The sequence below is a fragment of the Rana temporaria genome, chromosome 2, assembly GCF_905171775.1.
Source record: "Rana temporaria chromosome 2, aRanTem1.1, whole genome shotgun sequence".
Lineage (NCBI taxonomy): Eukaryota > Metazoa > Chordata > Amphibia > Anura > Ranidae > Rana > Rana temporaria.
In genome coordinates, this window is record NC_053490.1 from 40,797,685 (window position 1) to 40,821,166 (window position 23,482).

Sequence of the window (23,482 nt, forward strand, 5' to 3'; positions counted from 1 at the left end):
AAAAAAAAACAGCAGAGCATGATCCAATTTGCTACAGCAGGGGAAAAAATTCCTTCCTGATCCCCCGAGAGACAATCGGATTTACCCTGGATCAACTTTACCTACAAATCTTAGTACTCAGTTATATTCTGTACATTTAGGAAAGAATCCAGGCCTTTCTTAAAGCGGGAGTTCACCCGAAAAAAAATGCTTTAACATTAGATTGAGGCTATTTAAAGGGGGACAGAAACGGGTATTTTTTTTAAAATCGATGCCGTACTTACCGTTTTCGAGATAGATGTTCTCCTGCCGTATATCTGTGACAGGTGTCATGTGTTCTAAAATCTTTGCGGGGTCCCATTCTAGGTGCGGCATCCACCTTCAGGGTGCGCGCATCCATGGACCCCGCTAGCGCGGCCCGCCAAGCCAGAATCGCAGGCTACACAAACCTTCATTAGGAGGTAAAAGAGGACCCCAGTGACTTACTGTGTTCCCGGGTTCTATTGAGAGGATCCCAGGCTGGGTGCCGTTCGATTGGGGGGTCGGCTTGAGGAGGACCCGGAGGCAGGTTGTCCAACAGGGCTTGAACGAACCAATCAGGGATCTGGTGACCGGAATGCTGACAGGTACGCTTTGCTATCACCCGGTGACTTATGCTAAAAATCCACTGGGAGGATTCGCTGTGTTCATCCATTTAGCTCACTTAAAGTAATAGGCCTGTGGCAGAGGCCCTAGAGCCAGGTCTGTGAGAGAGATCTGTTCCTCCCAGCAAATCCTAAGTGACACCTCGGCTGCCAGGCTTGTGAGAGGGGTCTGTCCGGGGGCACTTCACCCACTCCAACTAGAGTGGCGACAAGTTATAATTTGACACTCTATTGAGCAAGGAATGCTCAATTAAAGTGGAGTTCCACCCATAAATATAACATTACATCAGTAGTTTTAAAAAAATGTCATTAGTCCTTTACAAATTTTTAATTTTTTTTTAGATGCCTTCAAAGTGTTGTTGCTAGGCAGAATAGTTAATCTTCCCACTTCCTGCACCTAGGTGCTTAATGCTTCCTAACCTACACCGCACAGACTCCTGGGAATGTAGTGGGTGTAACTTTCCAGGAGTCTGTGCATTCCCCAGTCTCAAAGAATCATGTGACTTGGACAGCACAGGTGCTGAAACCTGATCTGACACTGCTTGTGCAGCACTGAGCATGTGCGAGATCTGCAAGGCTGAAATCCAGGAAGTCATACAGTCTGGCTTCATGAATGAATGAATGAATGAAAAACTTATATAGCGCGGCACATGCGAACTGAATCGCCTCTGGGCGCTTGTTGTTTGTGTCTCATGCCTTTCAGAAAAGCAGGGTTTTGATCTGCCTTCTGAAAGACAGGTGGTCTTGCTCCAACCGAATGCTGGTTGGTAAAGCATTCCAAAGCCTGGGGCCCTGGAAAGCAAACCTTCTTTCTCCTTTGGACTTGCATTTGGTTTTAGGAACCTTGACCAGATTTTGGTCGGTGGATCGCAGCATGCGATTGCAATTGTGCGGTTTGATCTTGTCGCATAGATATCTAGGAGCCTTCCCTTGGATGCACTTATGTGTCAGGCAGAGTGCTTTGAATGCAATTCTGTCTTTCACTGGCAGCCAGTGAAGGGATCTCAGTGAAGGTGAGATTGATTCCCAAGATTTTTTCCCAGTCACCAGTCTAGCGGCCGTATTCTGTACGACTTGAAGACGAGCGATTTGGTACTTGGGTAGCCCGAGGTAAAGGGCATTTGCATAGTCCAGTCTGGAATTCACGATAGATCCCACCACGACTGCTACGTCTTCTTTGGGGATAAATGGAATTAGTCTGCGTAGAAGGCGCATCAAATGGTGCGCCCCGCTGACTACTGACCCTATTTGTGCGTCCATTGTCATGAAGGTGTCAAACGTGACTCCCAGACTTTTGACTTTGGAGCTAGGGGCGATGATTTGTCCCAGGATGGGAGATGGTGTCCAGTTTGTTGTCGGTGGTTTCTTCCGACTGGCATCGAAGATAAAGAGTTCTGTTTTAGCACTATTGAGTTTGAGATAACTCTTAGTCATCCAGTTTTCTATTGAAGAGAGACATTTCTCTAATCTGAGATGATGATCCTTTTTATGGCAGATGCGAAAATACAACTGCGTGTCGTCTGCATAAGAGTGATAAAGTAGTTCATGGCTACTGATAATATCAAAGAGAGGACGAAGATAGATATTAAACAGCACTGGTGATAGGGGGGATCCTTGGGGGACCCCACATGGCACCGTGCGTTTTTCTGACGTGAAGGATCCCAGTTTCACTGTTTGTGATCGGTTTCCAAGAAAAGAGGAGAACCATGGTAAGGTATCTTCTGAGACTCCGGCAACTTCTGTTAGTCGTCTCAGTAGCAATTTATGGTCTACTGTGTCAAAAGCTGCGCTTAGGTCCAGCAGAACCAGGAGACAGGATTCTCCTTCGTCTGCGGCCTCGAGTGCATCGTCCCATATTTTCAGTAAGGCCGTTTCTGTCCCGTGTCCGGGACGGAACCCGGATTGAAATGGATCGAGTAGGTTGTGGGTGTCCAGATGCTGTTGCAGCTGATTTACCACCACTTTCTCCATTATCTTGGACAGAGCATTTAGACCTGTTATGGGACGGCGGTGAGTTGGGTCCATAGGATCCAAATTAGGTTTTTTCAAGATCGGCAAGATTGTGCCCTCTTTCAACAGGGAAGGCACTATGCCTTCCTTAAATGACTGATTTATAAGCTGCGTGATCGGAGGCGCCAGGATGTCGGCACATTCCTTCAGTAGCTTAGTGGGAATGATGTCATTTGGTGCTGTGCTGTTGCGCAGCACACCAATGAATTTTTTTGTTGTATCAATGGAGATGGGTTCCAAAGTGAACTTAGTTGATTGTAGAGGCGTTCTGTCGTTGTTTTGATTGAAGACGGGGCTGAGTGGAGTATTGTTTTGCCGAATACTTACCCGAATTTTTTCAATTTTGTTGATGAAGAAATCCGATAGTTCGTTGCAGAACTCTTGGGTGTCTGAAGTGGGGACTTCTAGACATCCAGGGTTCATGGTCTGGGTGACCATCCTGAAGAGTTCGCGTGGGCGATTCATTGCGCTGTTAATCACCCTGGAGAAGTGAAGTTTTTTGGTTTTGAAAATTTCCTTGTGGTAACGCGTTGTTACTGCTTTGTAGAAGTTGAGGTGCTCTTCTGACGGACTTCTTTTCCAGGCGGCTTCCGCCCTCCTGCGCTCTTGCTTCAATAGCGACAGCTCGTTATTGAACCAGCTGGACTTTTTTTCCCGGCTGCGGAGTTTGCGCTTTGGTGCTGCTAAGTCGGCTGACTGTAGCAGAGCTGCATTAATGGCATCCAAAGTATCTGAGGCTGCTAGCTGGGGAGGAATAGCCCCAATTCGGTTTCCCAGGGTAGATCTGAAGAGTTCCGAGTGGAGCTTCTTGTGAGATCTAGCCCAGTGTATTGTCACCGGCTTGGGTACTTTCATGACTAAAGGAGTTCTGGGGATTATGAAGCTAATTGCATGGTGGTCTGTCCATGGCAAAGGTTCATTTCCCAAAATGTTTATTTTCAGATTTTGTCTGAAAATTAGGTCGAGTGTGTGACCTGAAGCATGAGTTGGTCCGCGTATAAGTTGTTGAAGTCCTAATCCTTCCAGGTGGTCGATGCAGGCATCCGCGATGGGATCCTGTGAGGAGTTAGCCCACAAATTGAAATCCCCGAGCAGCAAAAGATGATTGCTGCTAAGGGAGTAAGTGGAAATGAACTCCGTTAATGCTGAAATCAACTGCGATTTGGGCCCAGGGGGCCTATAGCAGAGGAGAATGTGAACGGTCTCCTGAGAATGAGCTTGAAGTTGAAGCGTAAGGGTTTCCATAAAAGGTAGAGGATTTTGAAGGACCGGTTTAGTGATTGCAATATGCGACTTATGAATCACCGCCAGGCCTCCTCCCCTTTGCCCTATTCTATTTTCCGTTAAGATACGATAGTTTGCTGGCACCAATTCTCCAAGAATGGTGTTGCAATCGTCCGACAGCCAACTTTCCGTAATAAAGAGGCAGTCTAGATCGTTTTGTAGTAAGAAATCATGGATTTCTGATCGGTGTTTAACTGCTGATCTAGTATTAAGCAAGGCACAAGATATGTGCCTGAGCTGTATTGAATGATTGAAATTTTTGATGATCGATCGATGATCGAACCTCAAAAGTTGATCTGATTTTAAGGCTATTGTGGTGGCGGCAGGTATTGTAGTTGCGAATTGTCTCAGACCCCAAATGGTTTCTGCAGAGTATCGCAACTTAACCATTGTTGCCCGTCACCGAGGGCTGGAGTGCGGGCGTAAGGTGAGAGAGGATTCGAGAATCCTAGCTCAAGGGGAGTTTAGGTTTTTTGGTCCAGAGGAAAGCAAAAAAACCCTTGGCAAGCTGGCCAATGTGCTGCGGCAGGGAAAAAAATTCCTTCCTGATCCCTGAAGGCGATCGGCTCAAAACCCTGGATCAAAAGACAGACGGCTAAGGAGGGGAAAAAAAGGGGGGGGATGCTGGGTGTCACTGCTGCTGGGGTAAACCAAAATACTGGCCGCCAGGCAAAGTACAGGACCCGGGCTGGGGGGGGGGGCTGTCAGCTTGGTAAAAATAATATTTACCGATGAAGTTGCTGAACAGGGGGCCTCTGGGGGTGTGGGGGTTGAAAAACTAGAGCAATCTATACTTAGGAAGTTAATAAAGAGAGAAATGAACGGCGCGCCGGTAGGCCGCGGCTGAAGCCGCGGACTTTCCTAAGGTGCGGCGGCCGCGAGAAGGAGCAGGCTGGCGCGGGGGTGAAAAAGCACCAGAAAACGCCGGAAATACACCCAGGGGGGGTGACTTGGGATCACCACAAGAGCGGGTGGCCGTGCGGGCGATGATGCCGGCGAGAGATTGTATAGAGAGCCGCAGTGTGGGGTCAGAGTGACGGCTGCCCTGATAAGGACGGCCGTCCGTGGATCCCCAGGATGTCGGGCCCTGAGAGACAGGGTCTTACCTGCGGAGGTAAAGAGGAGTCCTTGTGGAGAGCGAGGTGCTGTTTCCTGGTTCCAGGGAGCTGTTTCAAGGAGCGTCTAGCCTAGCAGCTGCCTAGCCTCTGACTGCCAGGTCTGGGTGGAAGCAGGCTCGTATGCGGAAGGTCCGAAGCGCCCTACTCCACCGCTGACACTGACTGAACTGACTGACTGAACTGAGTGAGACACTGCTACCTGAGCGGCGGGTCACTAGAGGCCGCCCACATCTTTATGTTCTATCATGATGCCCACACTTAAGATGGCCCCAGTCAATTGCTATTTTATAAAGTGTCTAAATGCTGTAACAACCTAACAAAACGGACCTTAGTTTACAGACTAACTTTACTAGAATACATTAAGCTTGTGTATTACATGGGTATTTATATTTAAAAAGTGAAATTGTGGCCGGAATTTCGCTTTAATATCCAGGCCTGATACTGAAAGGTTCTCCTTTTCTTCATTAACCTGTTCTTCCCACTTATTGTTGATGTTGGCTGTTTTGGCCTGGAATAAAAGCATTGGAAAAACCTTTATTCACTGTCTGGACATTCGCTCACTGTTTTGGCTCACTGCTATCACCCCTAGACACATTGCAGGGTAACTTAATACGCCGATCCCAAAACAATCAGCGGCTCCTTCGGGGGTAGCGCTACATCAGCATAGAAAGACTTTATTATTAAGGCAAGTACATGGGGAAAAATGCAGAAGATCCCACGGTGACACTCAAAAACACACAAAACTTTTTTGCAACAAGAAGTGTGATTCCGACCTTGATCCCTGAAAATCGCTTGGCTAGCACTCGTTGAATTAGCTTCACTATAACTCTGTTCTCTGTTAATCTATGCTTGAGGTTTCTCAGGGAACTTTGACCTGCTCAGCCAGGCATGCCTATGAGAAAGGGAGGGTCCAGCATTAATTAGGTGAACTTCTTTTGGAAGCTGTTAACTTTCAAGGTCTGGCAGGAGTTTCACATGCTGGCAAGCAGTCTCCTCTGCCTCCCTGTGTGAGGCCTCCGTGTATAAACACCATCCGGAGAGCTACAACTGAAAATGTTGAGACTGCTGGGTAGCGATGACTATGAGGTGGGCACCAGGATTAAAGGGTTCTCTTCCCGCACCCTCTTCACGCTGGCCGTCGGAGCGGTGGGATTTCTACTCCTAGGATTCGTCATAGGTATTTTTCTCTGACTGCTTCTCTATTGTATTATTTTCTTATTTTAAAATTTAAATCTCAAAGCATTAAACAAATACAGCGCTAATCTGTGCAAAGCGTTTTCTAGTGCAGCATTAATGGGTGACAAATTTGCATTATGCACACGACCGTTTTTCAGGTTGTAAAAAATGACGTTGTTTTTTTTTTATGTCATTAAAAACAACCGTGTGTGGGCTCCAGAGCATATTTCACAATGTAAAAAATAGCCATTAAATATTTAGAACATACTCATACGTTTTTAACGTCGTAAAAAAATGGTCGTGTGTGGGCTTTAACGGCGTGAAAAAAACGCGCATGCTCAGAAGCAAGTTATGAGACGGGAGCGCTCGTCCTGGTAAAACCACCATTCGTAATGGAGTAAGCACATTCATCACGCTGTAACAGACTGAAAAGCGCGAATCGTCTTTTACTAACACGAAATCAGCAAAAGCAGCCCCAAGGGTGGCGCCATCCGAATGGAACTTCCCATTTATAGTGCCGTCGTACGTGTTGTACGTCACTGCGCTTTGCTAGAGCATTTGTTTTTTCACGATCGTGTGAAGGCAAGGCCGTTTTAACGATCGGGTTGAAAAAAACTACGTTTTTTTTAAGACCATTAAAAATGTAATTTTTTACAACCCGAAAAACGGTTGTGTGTACGCGGCATCAGACTTTAGCAGTATTCAAAACTTTTTAGGCTTAACCACTTAAGACCCAGGCCATTATGCAGGTAAAGGACCTGGCCAGTTTTTGTGATTCGGCACTGCGTCGCTTTAACTGACAATTGCGCGGTCGCTCCCAAACAAAATCGACGTCCTTTTTTCCCCACAAATAGAGTTTTCTTTTGGTGGTATTTGATCACCTCTGCGGTTTTTATTTTTTGCGCTATAAACAAAAATACAGCGACAATTTTGAAAAAAATGTAAATATTTTTTACTTTTTGCTGTAATAAATATCCCCAAAACAGATATTAAAAAACATTGGGGTGGATCCACAGAGAATTTACGCCGGCGTATCCATAGATACGCTGCGTAAATTCAAATCTGCGCCGGCGTATCTACTTTCTGTATTCAGAAAGATAGATACGTCGACTTTAGCCTAAGATACGACTGGCATAAGTCTCTTACGCCGTCGTATCTTAGGGTGCATCCTCACGCTGGCCGCTAGGTGGCGCTCCCATAGTTTTCAGCGTAGAGTATGCAAATTACCTACTTACGCCGATTCACAAACGTACGTGCGCCCGGCGGTAGTTTTTTACGTCGTTTGCGTAACGTTGCTCCTGCTATTAGGAGGCGCAGCCAATGTTAAGTATGGACGTCGTTCCCGCGTCGAAATTTGAAAATTTTACGTTGTTTGCTAAACTCGTCCGTGAATGGGGCTGGACGCCATTTACGTTCACGTCGAAACCAATGATGTCCTTGCGACGTCATTTAGCGCAATGCACGACGGTAAATTTTAGGGACGGCGCATGCGCAGTACGTTCGGCGCGGGAACGCGCCTAATTTAAATGATCCACGCCCCCTACCCGGATCATTTAAATTAGGCGGGCTTGCGCCGGGGGATTAACGCTACGCCGCCGCAACTTTACAGGCAAGTGCTTTGTGAATGAAGCACTTGCCCGTAAAACTTGCGGCGGCGTAATGTAAATGTCATACGTTACGCCGCCGCAGATTTGCCCGATTCTACGTGAATCTGGGCCACTATTTTTTCTCAGTTTAGGCTGATATGTATTCTTCTACCTATTTTTGGTAAAAAAAAATCGCAATAAGCGTTTATCGATTGGTTTGCGCACAATTTATAGTGTTTACAAAATAGGGGATAGTTTTATGGCATTTTTATTAATATTTTTTTTTTCGTGACTGCGACATTATGGCGGACACATCGGACAATTTTGGGACCATTGTCATTTTCACAGCGAAAAGTACTATAAAAATGCACTGATTACTGTAAAAATGACAATTGCATTTTGGAGTTAACCACTAGAGGGCGCTGTAGGGGTTAAGTGTGTGTTTCTAACTGTAGGGGGCGGGGCTGATCATCGCTATATTAGGTAACAGACGATCACTGACATTCCACAGTGAAGAACAGGGAAGGGACAGGGAAGGTGTGTTTACACACAGCTCTCCCCGTTCTTCAGCTCCTGTAAATGATCATGGGACACCGGCGGCGATCTGGTCCGTGGGCGCGGTCACAGAGCTTCGGACTGGGTCTCGTGCCTGTACGTGCCTGTGCCCAGCCGTGCCATTCTGCCGACGTATATCGGCATTGGGCGGTCCTTAAGTGGTAAAGTGATATTAAATGCTATTTTTATGTCAAAATAAAAAAGAGGTATAAGGATACTTGCCTGCTCTCTGCAACGGTATTGCCGACCAGTGGCGGCTGGTGCTCAAAATTTTTGGGGGCGCGCAAATGAAAAAAACAAAAAAAACAATAACAGCCTCACTGTGCCCATCAAACGCAACCACTTTGCCATGCCATCAAATGCAGTCACTGTGCCATGCCATCAAACACAGCCACCGTGCCATCAATTGTCACCACTGTGCCATGCCATCAAAACGCAGCCACTGTGCCATGCCATCAAAACGCAGCCACTGTGCCATGCCATCAAAACGCAGCCACTGTGCCATGCCATCAAAACGCAGCCACTGTGCCATGCCATCAAAACGCAGCCACTGTGCCATGCCATCAAATGCAGCCACTGTGCCATGCCATCAAATGCAGTCACTGTGCCATGCCATCAAACGCAGCCACTGTGCTATCAATTGTCACCACTATGCCATGCCATCAAACGCAGTCACTGTGCCATGCCATCAAACACAGCCACTTTGCCATCAATTGTCACCACTGTGCCATGCCATCAATTGTCACCACTTTTCCATCATTTGTCACCACTGTGCCCCTCAATTGTCGCCACTGTGCCCCTCAATTGTCGCCACTGTGCCCCTCAATTGTCGCCACTGTGCCCCGCAATTGTCGCCACTGTTTCCCCCGCAATTGTCGCCACTGTGCCCCGCAATTGTCGCCACTGTGCCCATCAATTGTAGCCACTGTGCCCCGCAAATGTAGCCACTGTGCCCAGTCAAATGCTGCCACTATGACCTGTAAAATGCCCCCCCCCCCCCCCAGCTGGCTCTGATAGGTACTTCCACACAGCCAACCAGCTGCCATTATTCAGCTGGCTGGCGCTCAACATCCGGCCAGCTGAATAGTGGGCGGCAGCGGCGAAAATATATAGATTCATACAATGCATGAATCTATATATTTTAGTGGCTGTGCGAGAGCCAGAGGGGGCGGCGCTCTGGCGCCCTCTATGGACCGCTCCTGTTGCCGACCATGTAACCCATTTGTGTGCTGGCAAGCAGGGCGGGCATTGACACTGCACATATGTGCCATGGCAGCCAAGATTTCTGTGATGCAATCATGGTGCTGTCACAGACAGTTCCTGGTCTCTGTTTATAATTGGGAGCCAATGCGGCAGCTCCTGATCATGTGACTACCATGAAAGCCAACATACCTCCCAACTTTTTTTAGATAGGAATGAGGGACACCTATCAGCAAAAGTATGCAGGCATAGGACACACCCCTTGCCACGCCCCCTTAAAGGAGAATTGTACAAAAAAAAACAAGATTGGTTAGACCCACGGCTATTCTTTTATATTGGCTTTTGGAATTTACAAATGCGGCAATTTAGAAATCAGATGAAAGGTTTAACACTTTTTGAAAGATAAAAAGTGCATTTTATATACATCTATATATCAGACCAAAATGAGGGACAAATGAGGAGAATGAGGGACTGAGGGACATTGCTCCAAATCAGGGACAGTCCCTCGAAATCATGGACAGTTGGGAGCTATGCAGCCAATCACATTGATCATGGGACCAAGAAGTCCATCTTCCCCCCCCCTGCTCGCCCCTGGTGCCGCACACGTGCTCGCCGGGTGCGATCACCGCCGGGCACCCGCGACCGCTCGTTACAGAGCGTGAACCGGGAGCTGTGTGTGTAAACACACAGCTCCCGGTCCTGTCAGAGGGAGAAATGCCTGATTGTCTGTTCATACAATGTACAGGGAGTGCAGAATTATTAGGCAAGTTGTATTTTTGAGGATTCATTTTATTATTGAACAACAACCATGTTCTCAATGAACCCAAAAAACTCATTAATATCAAAGCTGAATATTTTTGGAAGTAGTTTTTAGTTTGTTTTTAGTTTTAGCTATTTTAGGGGGATATCTGTGTGTGCAGGTGACTATTACTGTGCATAATTATTAGGCAACTTAACAAAAAAAAAATATATACCCATTTCAATTATTTATTTTTACCAGTGAAACCAATATAACATCTCAACATTCACAAATATACATTTATGACATTCAAAAACAAAACAAAAACAAATCAGTGACCAATATAGCCACCTTTCTTTGCAAGGACACTCAAAAGCCTGCCATCCATGGATTCTGTCAGTGTTTTGATCTGTTCACCATCAACATTGCGTGCAGCAGCAACCACAGCCTCCCAGACACTGTTCAGAGAGGTGTACTGTTTTCCCTCTTTGTAAATCTCACATTTGATGATGGACCACATGTTCTCAATGGGGTTCAGATCAGGTGAACAAGGAGGCCATGTCATTAGTTTTTCTTCTTTTATGCCGTTTCTTGCCAGCCACGCTGTGGAGTACTTGGACGCGTGTGATGGAGCATTGTCCTGCATGAAAATCATGTTTTTCTTGAAGGATGCAGACTTCTTCCTGTACCACTGCTTGAAGAAGGTGTCTTCCAGAAACTGGCAGTAGGACTGGGAGTTGAGCTTGACTCCATCCTCAACCCGAAAAGGCCCCACAAGCTCATCTTTGATAATACCAGCCCAAACCAGTACTCCACCTCCACCTTGCTGGCGTCTGAGTCAGACTGGAGCTCTCTGCCCTTTACCAATCCAGCCACGGGCTCTTCCATCTGGCCCATCAAGACTCACTCTCATTTCATCAGTCCATAAAACCTTAGAAAAATCATTCTTGAGATATTTCTTGGCCCAGTCTTGACGTTTCAGCTTGTGTGTCTTGTTCAGTGGTGGTCGTCTTTCAGCCTTTCTTACCTTGGCCATGTCTCTGAGTATTGCACACCTTGTGCATTTGGGCACTCCAGTGATGTTGCAGCTCTGAAATATGGCCAAACTGGTGGCAAGTGGCATCTTGGCAGCTGCACGCTTGACTTTTCTCAGTTCATGGGCAGTTATTTTGCGCCTTGGTTTTTCCACACGCTTCTTACGACCCTGTTGACTATTCTGAATGAAACGCTTGATTGTTCGATGATCACGCTTCAGAAGCTTTGCAATTTTAAGAGTGCTGCATCCCTCTGCAAGATATCTCACTATTTTTGACTTTTCTGAGCCTGTCAAGTCCTTCTTTTGACCCATTTTGCCAAAGGAAAGGAAGTTGACTAATAATTATGCACACCTGATATAGGGTGTTGATGTCATTAGACCACACCCCTTCTCATTACAGAGATGCACATCACCTAATATGCTTAATTGGTAGTAGGCTTTCGAGCCTATACAGCTTTGAGTAAGACAACATGCATAAAGAGGATGATGTGGTCAAAATACTCATTTGCCTAATAATTCTGCACTCCCTGTATGAACAGCGATCTGTCATTTCCCCTGGTCAGTCCCACCCCCCTTCAGTTAGAACACACCTAGGGAACATAATTAACCCCTTCCTCGCCCCCTAGTGGTTAACCCCTTCCCTGCCAGTGACATTTTTATAGTAATCAATGCATTTTTATAGCACTGATCGCTATAAAAATGCCAATGGTCCTAAAAATGTGTCAAAAGTGTCCGGAGGTCGCAGTACCGATAAAAATCGATGATCGCCGCCATTCCTAGTAAAAAAAAAAAATATTAATAAAAATGCCATAAAACTATCCCCTATTTTGTAGACGCTATAACTTTTGAGCAAACCAATAAATAAATGCTTATTGTGATTTTTTTTTTATTTTTTTTTATGAAAAATATGTAGAATAATACGTATTGGCCTAAACTGAGGAAAAAATCATGTTTTATATATATATATATATATATATATATATATATATATATATATATATATATATATATATATATATATATATATATATATATATATATATATATATATATATATATATATAATGTTTGGGGATATTTATTACAGCAAAAAGTAAAAAATATTCATATTTTTTTCAAAATTGTCGCTCTATTTTTGTTTATAGCACAAAAAATAAAAACCGCAGAGGTGATCAAATGCCTCCAAAAGAAAGCTCTATTTGTGGGAAAAAAAGGACGCCAATTTTGTTTGGGAGCCACGTCGCACGACCGCGCAATTGTCAGTTAATGCGACGCAGTGCCGAATCGCAAAAAGTGGCCCGGTCATTGACCAGCAAAATGGTCCGGGGCTGAAGTGGTTAAAGAGGCTTTCTCCACACCAGGGAGAAAGCCTTGCATTACTGTGTGAAGTTACAGACAGAAGAACAGGAAGTCAGGATTTCTCAGAAGAAATAAGGACATTTAAAAGCAAAATGGAAGGATGAGGTAAGTGAAGGAGGACTGCACTAAGGGAGAGGAAGCTATTTAGGAGAAAAATGTTTTACCTTTACAACCCCCTTTAACAATTCTTATGCCGTGTACACACGACCGTTTTTCATGACGAAAAAAATAAAACATTTTAAATTGGTCGTTAAAAACGATCGAGTGTAGGCTCCAGAGCATTGCCATTAAAAATTTAGAACATACTCTATTTTTTCTCGTCGTTTTTCCCATCGTCGTTTTTCTCGTCGTGAAAAACGGTCATGTGTACACTTTAACTCGGCCGACAGGGAGCTGGCAATGATGGATCTACTCATTCAATCGCTGGAGACTCTCCACGCCGCCTAGGCTGTGGCGCCTGCTCACATCCCTTGGAGCGCCTGGGTCCCTGCTCTCAGCTGTAGGCCGTGGTCCCAAAAGAAAGACTTCTATCTGTACCAGACTATTTATGTCCTCACCCAGCATTCTCCTCTCTCTCTCTCAGCCGGTGTTCTGTCGAAATAGCCAACAACGTCACTTCCGGTGACTCTCCAGCAGCAGATTTAGACAAGTTGGCTCTACTGTCCATGTGCGCACGCACGCGCCCTACAGATTAACACCTTAACCACTTCCTGCCCGGCCTATGGCCGATTTACGTCCAGGAAGTGGTTTTGAAATCCTGACTGGACGTCCATGGATGTGGGGGCGCGCAGCGCGGCGATCGGTGATGCGGGGTGTCAGTCTGACACCCTGCATCTCCGATCTCGGTAAAGAGCCTCCGGCGGAGAATCTTTACCACGTGATCAGCCGTGTCCAACCACGGCTGATCACAATGTAAACAGGAAGAGCCGTTGATGGCTCTTCCTCACTCGCGTCTGACAGACGTGAGTAGAGGAGAGCCGATCGGCGGCTCTCCTGACAGGGGGTGTTCGCGCTGATTGTTTATCAGCGCAGCCCCCCCTCGGATCGCCACACTGGACCACCAGGGAAGCCCACTCTGGACCACCAGGGAAGGGCAAACAAAAAAGATGCCAATCAGTGCCCACAAATGGGCACTGACTGGCAACCTGGGTAAATAAGTGCCACCCCACAGTGTCCATCAGTGCCACCCCAGTGTCCATCAGTGCCACCCCACAGTGTCCATCAGTGACACCCCACAGTGCCCATCCATGCCCAGTGCCCACCTATCAGTGCCCATCTGTGCCACCCATAAGTATCCATCAGTGCCACCCATAAGTGCCGCCTATGTGTGCCCATCAGTGCCGCCTATGTGTGCCCATCAGTGCCGCCTATGTGTGCCCATCAGTGCCGCCTATGTGTGCCCATCAGTGCCGCATACCAGTGCCGCCAATCAGTGCCACCTCATCTGTGCCCGTCAGTACTACCTCATCGATGTCCATCAGTGCCATCTCATCGGTGCCCATCAGTGCCACCATATCAGTGCCCGTAATTGAAAGAGAAAAACGTATTTACAAAAAAATTAACAGAAAAAAAAAACACAATTCACAATTTTCAGTCTTTTTTTAGTTGTTGCGCAAACAAAAATCGCAGAGGTGATCAAATACCACCAAAAGAAAGCTCTATTTGTGGGGGAAAAAGGACGCCAATTTTGTTTGGGTACAGTGTAGCACGACCGCGCAATTGCCATTCAAAGTGCGACAGTGCTGAAAGCTGAAAATTGGCTTGGGCGGGAAGGTGCGTAAGTGTCTGGTATGGAAGTGGTTAAGGACCTCACCATGCAGATATAATGTGGAAGGGGGGGGGGGTAAGCCTTCTGGGGTTAAGAGGTTACCAGAAACCCTGTGTATAGGTCTGTCCACTGCAGTGCCTGTACAATTTTGAGCGTCCCTATTTGCTGCCTGATTGGGTTGTAGTTTGATATCTGAAACAAATCTGAAAATGTGAAATCTGAAAAGAAACAATCTGAAAATTAAAAGTACATTTTTACATTGTTAAATAATAACTTAATTAATCATGTGTATCGAGTAGAATTTTTATTTAATACGTCTTTTACTTTGCCATGTTATGTTGAAATCTGAAGAGAACAAAGTACAGGATCTTTATTATGGTTGCAATTTACACATTACTGTCTTCCTCAAATAGGATGGTTTGCGAAATCCACTGGACACTCGAGGGCCACTCCAGAAACTCCAAGCATGAGAAAAGCATTCTGGGATGAAATGAAGGCGGAAAATATTAAACAGTATCTACAGTAAGTTCTCTAAACTATTGTTACATCTCTGTAATGTCTTATCTTGTTAAGCAATAAGTCAAATATAGAGAGAGGCACATTGCGTTCTCTCCAACAGGAAATTCGGGGGCTCAGGTAAGTAAAAAAGGGGGGGGGGACTGGGGGAGGTGACTGGCAGAAGTTTTTTCACCTATGCATCCTATGCATAGGTGAAAAATATTCATATTTTTTTCTAAATTCCTTTAGACTTTGACCTGGATAGTCAGTGCTAGTCAGCTGGTGGAGTAGGACGAGTCTGCTCTCACCCAGAGACAAGCTCTGACAGTCAGTCAGTCAGTCAGGCAGGCTTTTTTCCTCCTAGCCCCCGGCGGCAAAGAACAAACAGCAGTATCCAGTTCCTCCTAGTCCTTGCTACAACATCTGCTACCATAGCACACAGGACCAACAACTCCCTCCTTTCATTCCGAGCCTCCCTCCTTGCTCCGCAAGCATCACCTCTCGGGAGCCCGGTAAGGTAAGCCCCTGTTTCTCAGGGCCATTCCACCTTCCCCTGGGACGGCTGGTGGCCATCCTTTTCAGGGCAAGCCGTGGCTCTCTCCTTACCCCCACACCGCTAGCCGTTACTGAGGCATCCCCCCGCCACCTCCCCGCCTCAGATTCCAGCAGGCCATAACCATACCGGGGCCCCCGTGCCCCCAGCCACCTCCTGGAACAATTTAAGGCGGTCGCAAGTAGGAAATACCGCGGCTTCACCCGCGGCCTAGTTGGCGCGCCACACTTACACCCAGCAATCTCCCCCAACTACTTCAAAACCCCCCCCCCTCTTTTTTGACTACAGGAGGATCCCTATCCTCTCTCAGGTACCCCCGAACCCCCATCCCGCATGATCCACCCAGCCACACAGCCTTAGGCTGGGCCCCTGACCTCAGTCGGTAGCCAGCTTGATACACTCCAGCACTGGGGCATCCCTATTCACTCACTGACTGTAACACCATTCTCGGAGAACTGGTGCCAGAAAACTATCGTATTATAAGTGGGGAAAAGAGGAGGAGGCCTGGCAGTGATCCACAAGCTTCACCTCGCGATCACTAAACCAGTCCTTCAAAACCCTCTTCCGTTCATGGAAACCCTCACTCTGCAACTGCAAACTAATCCCCAGGAAACCGTTCATATTCTACTCTGCTATATAGACCACCGGGTCCAAAATCGCAGCTTCTATCACCTTTGACAGAGTTCATGTCCACTTATACCCTAAACAGTAAACATCTTCCGCTGCTCTGGGATTTTAACCTCTGGGCCAACTCTTCACAGGATCCCGTTGCCGACACCTGCATCAACCATTTGGAAGGATTAGGGCTGCAACAACTAGTATGTGGGCCCACACATACTTCAGGGCATACGCTCGATCTTATTTTCAGACAAGATCTGGAAATAAACAATCTGAAAAATGATCCGTTACCATGGACTGACCACCATGTAATTAAATTCATAATTACCAAAAACGCCCCCTTAACAAAAAGGCTAAAACAGGTGACAACACACTGGACTAGATCTCTGAAGAAGCTCCATTCGGAGCTCTTCAAAACTACATTAGGGAACAAAATAAAAACAGTCCAACTACATCAGCCACAGAAACCCTGGATGCCATCAACACAGCTCTACTACAGTCAGCCGACTTGGTAGCGCCAAAACGCAAAACCTGCATCCGAAAAAACAACTCCAGCTGATTTAACGACCAGCTGTCCTTGCTGAAGCAAGAGCGCAGAAGAGCGGAAGCCGCCTGGAAAAGAAGCTCTTCAGAGGAAAACCACACCATTTACAAGGCAATAACAAAAACATATCACAAAGAAATCTTCAAAGCCAAAAAAAAAGCATTTTTCCAATACCATCACCAATGCCCTAAACCGCCCTCGTGAACTCTTCAAGCTGGTCACCCAGATCATGAATCCAGTCTGTCTTGAAGCCCACAATTCTGATACCCAAGAATTTTGCAATGAATTATCGGATTACTTTGTTAACAAAATTGAAGAAATCCGTGAAATCATTCAGCAAAACAGTACCCCCTTTAACCCCGCCCTCAATCATTCGCCCAATACCCACATAAACTCACCGCAATCAACAAAGTTCACTCTTAAACCCATCCCCATCGAGGCCACTAAAAATATCATCGGTACTCTGCGAAACAGCACATCGCCTAATAATATCATCCCCACTAAACTGCTGAAGGAATGTGCCGATATCCTGGCACCACCTATCACGCAGCTTATAAACCAGTCCTTCAAGGAAGGCATAGTGCCCTCCCAATTGAAGCAGGGCATAATCAAACCCTTCTTAAAGAAACCCACCCTCGACCCCAAAGACCCAAAACACTGTCGTCCCATAAGAGGCCTAAACGTCCTCTCCAAGGTAATGGAGAAAGTAGTGGTACAACAGCATCTAGATGATAATTTGCTTGATCCTTTTCAATCGGGTTTCCGTCCCGGTTACGGGACAGAAACAGCACTGCTCAAAATATGGGATGATGCTCTCGAGGCCGCAGACGAAGGAGAATCTTTTCTTCTGGTACTGTTGGACCTAAGTGCAGCTTTTGACACGGTAGACCACAAACTACTACTGACTCGGCTAGCGGAAGTAGCCAGAGTCGCGGAATGTGATCTATCCTGGTTCTCCTCCTTTTTGGAAAACCGATCACAAATAGTGAAATTGGGACCTTTCACTTCTGAAAAAAGCACAGTGTCATGCGGAGTCCCTCAAGGATCCCCCCTATCGCCGGTGCTGTTCAATATCTATCTCCGCCCTCTCTTTGAAATCATCAGTAGCCAAAAGTTACTTTACCACTCTTATGCAGATGACACACAACTGTATTTTCAAATCATCTCCCCTAGCACCAAAGTCAAAAGTCTCTGAGTCATCTTCGACACCTACATGACAATGGATGCACAAATAGGGTCAGTAGTCAGCGGATCTCACCATCTGCTGCACCTTCTACGCAGACTTATTCCATTTATTCCCAAAGAGGACATAGCAGTCGTGGTGGGAACAATTGTTAACTCCAGACTGGACTATGCAAATGCCCTCTACCTTGGACTCCCAAAGTACCAAATCACTCGTCTGCAAGTCGTTCAAAATACGGCCGCTAGACTGGTGACTGGGAAAAAAACATGGGAATCAATCTCACCTTCACTGAGATCCCTTCATTGGTTACCAGTAAAAGACAGAATTACTTTTAAGGCACTCTGTCTGACGCATAAGTGTATTCAGGGAAATGCCCCCCAATATCTATGCGAAAAACTAAAAGCTCACAACCCCAATCGCGTTCTGCGATCCACCAACCAAAATCTACTCCAAATACCCAAAGCCAGATACAAGTCCAAGGGGGAACGAAGATTTGCGCTCCAGGGCCCCAGAATATGGAACGCTCTACCAACCAGCATTCGGTTGGAGGAGAATCACTTGACCTTTAGGAGAAAGATCAAAACCCATCTCTTTTGAGTTCAAAGGAGAAATGGACAAATGAGCGCCCAGAGGCGATTTAGTTTGCATGTGCAGCGCTATATAAGTTTTTCACTCACTCACTAAAGATGAAAAAACCTGAGGGTTTACAACCCTTTTAGGCCCCTTTCACACTGGGGCGTTATTTCGAGCGAAACCTAATCTGCAATCCCAATGTGCTGGTAAAGCACCGCTAAGACCCTAAAGTTTTAGGGTGTTTTTGCAGTGCCTCAGTGTGAAAATGTAAGGCGTTTTTACAGCGCTTTCAATTCATTTCAATGGAGAGTGGCGTTTTTGGAGCGTTTTTTTCAGCGCCCAAAAGCTGCTCCAAAGATGCTGCTTGCAGGACTCAGTGTGAAAGGGTCCATTTGAGATGCATGGAGAGCGTTTTATGAGTATTTTAATAGTGCTATTTTTAATGCTAAAACGCTGTAAAAACGCGTCAGTGTGAAAGGGGTCTTAAGACCATACCTCACTGCCCTTACATAGATTGCTCTTTTTAAAATGCTGCTATATACATTGACATACAACCTTAGACCCAGTCTGCCTGGACTTTATGGTCACCTGCTGTCTTGGCACCATCCACAAACAGCTTAGCCACTTGCCTACTGGGCACTTTCACTCCCTTCCTGCCCAGGCCAATTGTTAACTTCCAGCGCTGTCACACTTTGAATGACAATTGCGCAGTCATGCAAAACTGTATTCAAATGTGATTTTTATTATTTTTTCACACAAATAGAGCTTTCTTTTGGTGGTATTCAATCACTACTGGGGTTTAAATTTTTTTGTTAAGTAGATGACAAATGACAGACAATTTTGAAAAAAAAAAAGAACCTTTTCATAGTTTGTTGAAAAAATGCAAACAGGTAATTTCGTTCTCCTTGACTAATGTGTGCTGATGAGGCTGCACTGATGGGCACTGATGAGGCTGCACTTGTGGACACTGATGAGGCTGCACTTGTGGACACTGATGAGGCTGCACTTGTGGGCACTGATGAGGCTGCACTTGTGGGCACTGATGAGGCTGCACGTGTGGGCGCTGATGAGGTTGCACTGGTGAGGTGGCACTGATAGGTGTCAATAGGCACTGATAGGCAAGACTGATAGGTGAGACTAATGAGAAGACACTAGTGGGCACTGATTGGCAGCACTGGAGGGCACTGTTGTGACTGCACTGATAATCAGCACACCGATAATCAGTGTACATGTCCCTTTTAGAGAAGTCAGTTATTGTCTCTCCTCTCCTCACGCTGTCAGCATGAGGAAAGGAATGGCGATAACTGGCTTCTGTTTACATACATGATCAGCTGTGATTGGACACACGTGGGAAAGAGCCGCTGATTGGCTCTTTATCTCAATCTGTGATCAGCAGTGTCCTCTGAACACTGATCACAATGAGGCAATGAGGGAAGATTAAAAAAAAAAAATAATCTGACAGAAGTTTGAGGCTGGGTTCACACCATCGCCACATACGGCTCCCAGCAGGGGTCCGGTGCGTCCTGGTTCACCGTTTTAGGCCTAATTTCAGACCAAATTTTGGACTGAATTCAGACCTGAAACGGACAAAAAGACACACAGGGTTCCTGTAGAAATTTGCGCCAGAGCCACAACGGAGATATGTGAACCGGCTCCATAGAGAGCAGGTCAAAATCTCCTGCCATTTCGAATTTAATGTGGAAACCACACATCCAATTCGCAATGGTGTGAACCCAGCCTTACCCTATTCCCAAGATATTCAAAGTTGGAAAAAAAAACGATTTTGTCTGAAATTTTTATTTATACGTTTTTAGCAGTAGCATGCAAATCTGAGCTCCATGAGAGGGTAGACATCCTGGTCCTTTAAAGCACCAACAAATTAGATAATTGCCCTATCCTCTGTACCAGGTAACCATAAGATATACAATAAATTATGATAACTTCCTGAATGTGATGAATAGAACTTGATGATTTAATCACATAATGATTTGATTGGCATGTTTTGATTTATAATTTTCAAAGGATTTTCCTTCTTTATAGAGATTCTGAAATACCATATTTAGTCTTAGAACTGAGCAGTTGTATGTCCTGTATTTGGGGCATGGAGGATCAGTATACTATGTGTTTTCATTTTTAATGGACAAAGAAGTCATTATGGGGTTTATTTACTAAAGCTAGAGTGCAAAATCGCTTCTGCATAGAAACAAATCAGCTTCTAACCTCAGCTTGTTCAATTAAGCTTTGGCAATAAGACCTGGGAGCCGATTGGCGTAACAAGTAAGGCTGATTTTGCACTCTCCAGCTTTAGTAAATAAACCCCCTATCATCGGTGTCCGCAGGTAGGGGCAAGGGGGGTCAAGTGCCCCCCCTGGAATTAGAGATCGGATCAGGCACATTCAGCACAGTGGCGCCGCTATGGGGGTGGGGGCAGCTAGTGGGGTGACACCATCAAGATGCTATCAAGCCTCCCCATCAGTGTAGTGCGACTGCAGGCTCTTTTCCCTGCTCAGTCAAGCAGAGAACTCGCAGCACTGTGTAAGTAGAAAGGCAAGCTACGGGCTGTCAGAAGTTTCCCCCGCCCCCACCCCCCCTTTCTCCTGTCAGGGAGAAGAGACGGTGGCTCTCACTAGGTCCCTCGCTCAACTTCCTGCTTGCTCCGTTCCTTCCCTATTGGCCATAACTGAGGGCCAATCAAGGGAGACTAGGAGAGTAGAGCATCATGGGACATATGGTCTCAAAGATTGGTGGCCCCATTTTCCACAGGAAGGAGACTACAGCTCAATCAAGAGAGAGATTGAGAGACTGCAGTCTGGAAAAAAGTTGAGGGAGTAAGGGCTACAGGACAAAGAAAGAGGCATGTGCTGGGCGGAAGCCAGAGAGAGAGCGCCATGCTGCCCAGCGCCATCAGAAAGAACCACGCTACGCATCGCCACCAGAGAGAGCCATGCTACACAGCGCCACCACAGAGAGCCGTGCTACGCAGCGCCACCAGAGAGAGAATGACTGAGCCACTACCAGGGTACAGACATGCTACACTACTGACCACAATCACCCCCGGGGAGCCCAGAGTGAGCGATTGTCCAGCTGGAGGGATCACTGCTGTAGTTTCGCTGGGTCTAGTAAGAGGGCCTGTCGGCCATTATCCATTACTTATCCTAGGGACTTTACTATGCCTTCAGTCTCTGACCATGACAATGTGATAATGACATTGTCAAAAGGGGCGGCACATGGGGGACCCCCCTGAAAAAGTTCTGCGTACGCCCATGACCCCTATGTAAGAGTCCCTCTTCCCCCATCCCTACTACATAGAAGGTGAACATTTGGGCACATTTGTGTAGTGTACCCCCTAAGGAGCCACAAGTAAAATGTGAACCACATCACCTCCCTTCGAGAACAGATTAAATCGTTGAATCTCGATAAGGCGGCCAGGTCCTTGATGTGGTCGAAACAAAAATTTTACGAATTCTCAAACAAACCCCACAGAATGTTGGTTAATAAGTTGCGCCCACACCCTTTCCACTCCTTTCCTGATTTCCTCGTGAAATCGGATGGTTCCAGGACGCATTGCCCTCGAGAAATGGTTGATATTTTTGGCAAGTTCTACCAAAAATTATACAATTGCCTGACTCCGGAAAATCATTTCTCTTTTAATCTAGAAAAGTTTGAGTCTTTTTTTTCTACTTTAAAGCTCCCAAGATTGTCTCCAGCGGATTTGGCCGGATTAAATGCGTCGGTTAGTGCTGAGGAACTCTCTGTTATAATCAAAAGCCTTCCCCTACATAAATCACCTGGTCCTGACGGTCTATCTTACTTTTACTATAAAACTTTCATTGACATTTTATCTCCCCATATGCTGACCCTGTACAGCTCTCTGTTCAAGGGTACTCCCCCACACCCTCACTTCTCTCACTCACACATTTCAGTTATTCCGAAGCCCGGCAAGGATCCCTCTATACCAGATAATTACAGACCCATATCTCTTTTAAATTCTGACTACAAAATTTTTACCAAGATCCTCGCATCCAGATTGTCCAGACTGATCCCCAAATTAATCCACAGTGACCAGGTTGGTTTTGTCCCTGGCAGGCATGCGGGGGACAATACACGCCGTACAATTGACTTGATAGACCTCTTGGACAGAACCGCCAGCCCGGCACTGATATTAAGTCTAGATGCTCAAAAGGCCTTTGATAGGCTAAGTTGGCCTTATATGTTTGCTACCCTAAAAGTTTATGGTTTTAGAGGCCCTTTTTTAAAAGCCCTGGAGGCCCTTTATTCGACAGTCACGGCCCAAGTGCAGATGTCGTCCTTCTTGTCGCCTCGCTTCCCCATGACGAACGGGACTCGGCAGGGGTGTCCCTTATCTCCATTGCTCTTTATTTTGTGCTTGGAGCCCCTGGCCGGGTCTATTCGTTCCCATCCGGACATCTGTGGGGTGGTGATGCGGCAGGGAGAATATAAGTTGTCGCTCTTTGCAGACGACATTTTGCTCACTATTACCAAGCCACTAATTTCCCTCCCCTCACTACACAAACTATTGTCCTCCTTTAGCGCCATCTCGGGATATAAGGTAAATACTTCCAAAACTGAGGCTCTCCCCATCCATATTTCTCCAACCCTACTATCTCAACTTAAGGATTCCTTTCCCTATAAATGGTGTACTGAGTCTCTCAAATATCTAGGTATTCTGCTTACTCCCTCTTATTCATCTCTTTATACAGTTAATTTTCCCCCCTTAGTCTTGGACATTAATAAGTCCCTGCAGACATGGACAAAATACCCCCTTTCCCTTCTTGGTAGGATTAATGTTCTAAAAATGTCCATTCTGCCTAGATTGCTCTATCACTTTGAAACGTTACCGATTGCCTTACCATCCTCCCAGTTAAAAGCAATACGTAGGAGTTTTTTAAAGTTTATATGCGGCGGCGGGACTCATCGTATAGCAGGCTCAGTGGTGTTTGCCCCTAGATCCAGGGGTGGTTTAGGTGCCCCGGACATCGCTAAGTATTACTATGCTTCACATTTAAGGGCTGTTGTGTCCTGGTCCTCCCTACATGCT

At 46.2% G+C, this 23,482-nt stretch overlaps 1 protein-coding gene across 2 annotated transcripts in view; it reads left to right on the forward strand.

The window, feature by feature from the left end:
* Positions 1–5,954: 5,954 nt before the first annotated feature.
* LOC120928971 (putative N-acetylated-alpha-linked acidic dipeptidase) overlaps positions 5,955–23,482 on the forward strand; it is a 111,735-nt gene continuing 94,207 nt past the window's right edge. The window contains exons 1-2 of one of the 2 annotated variants that reach the window (XM_040340126.1): positions 5,955–6,212; positions 14,868–14,976. In XM_040340126.1, the coding sequence (XP_040196060.1) occupies positions 6,089–6,212; positions 14,868–14,976 (233 nt within the window). In that variant the 5' untranslated portion in view covers positions 5,955–6,088. The remainder of the gene's footprint in view (positions 6,213–14,867; positions 14,977–23,482) is intronic. The other variant, XM_040340125.1, reaches the window with a different exon arrangement.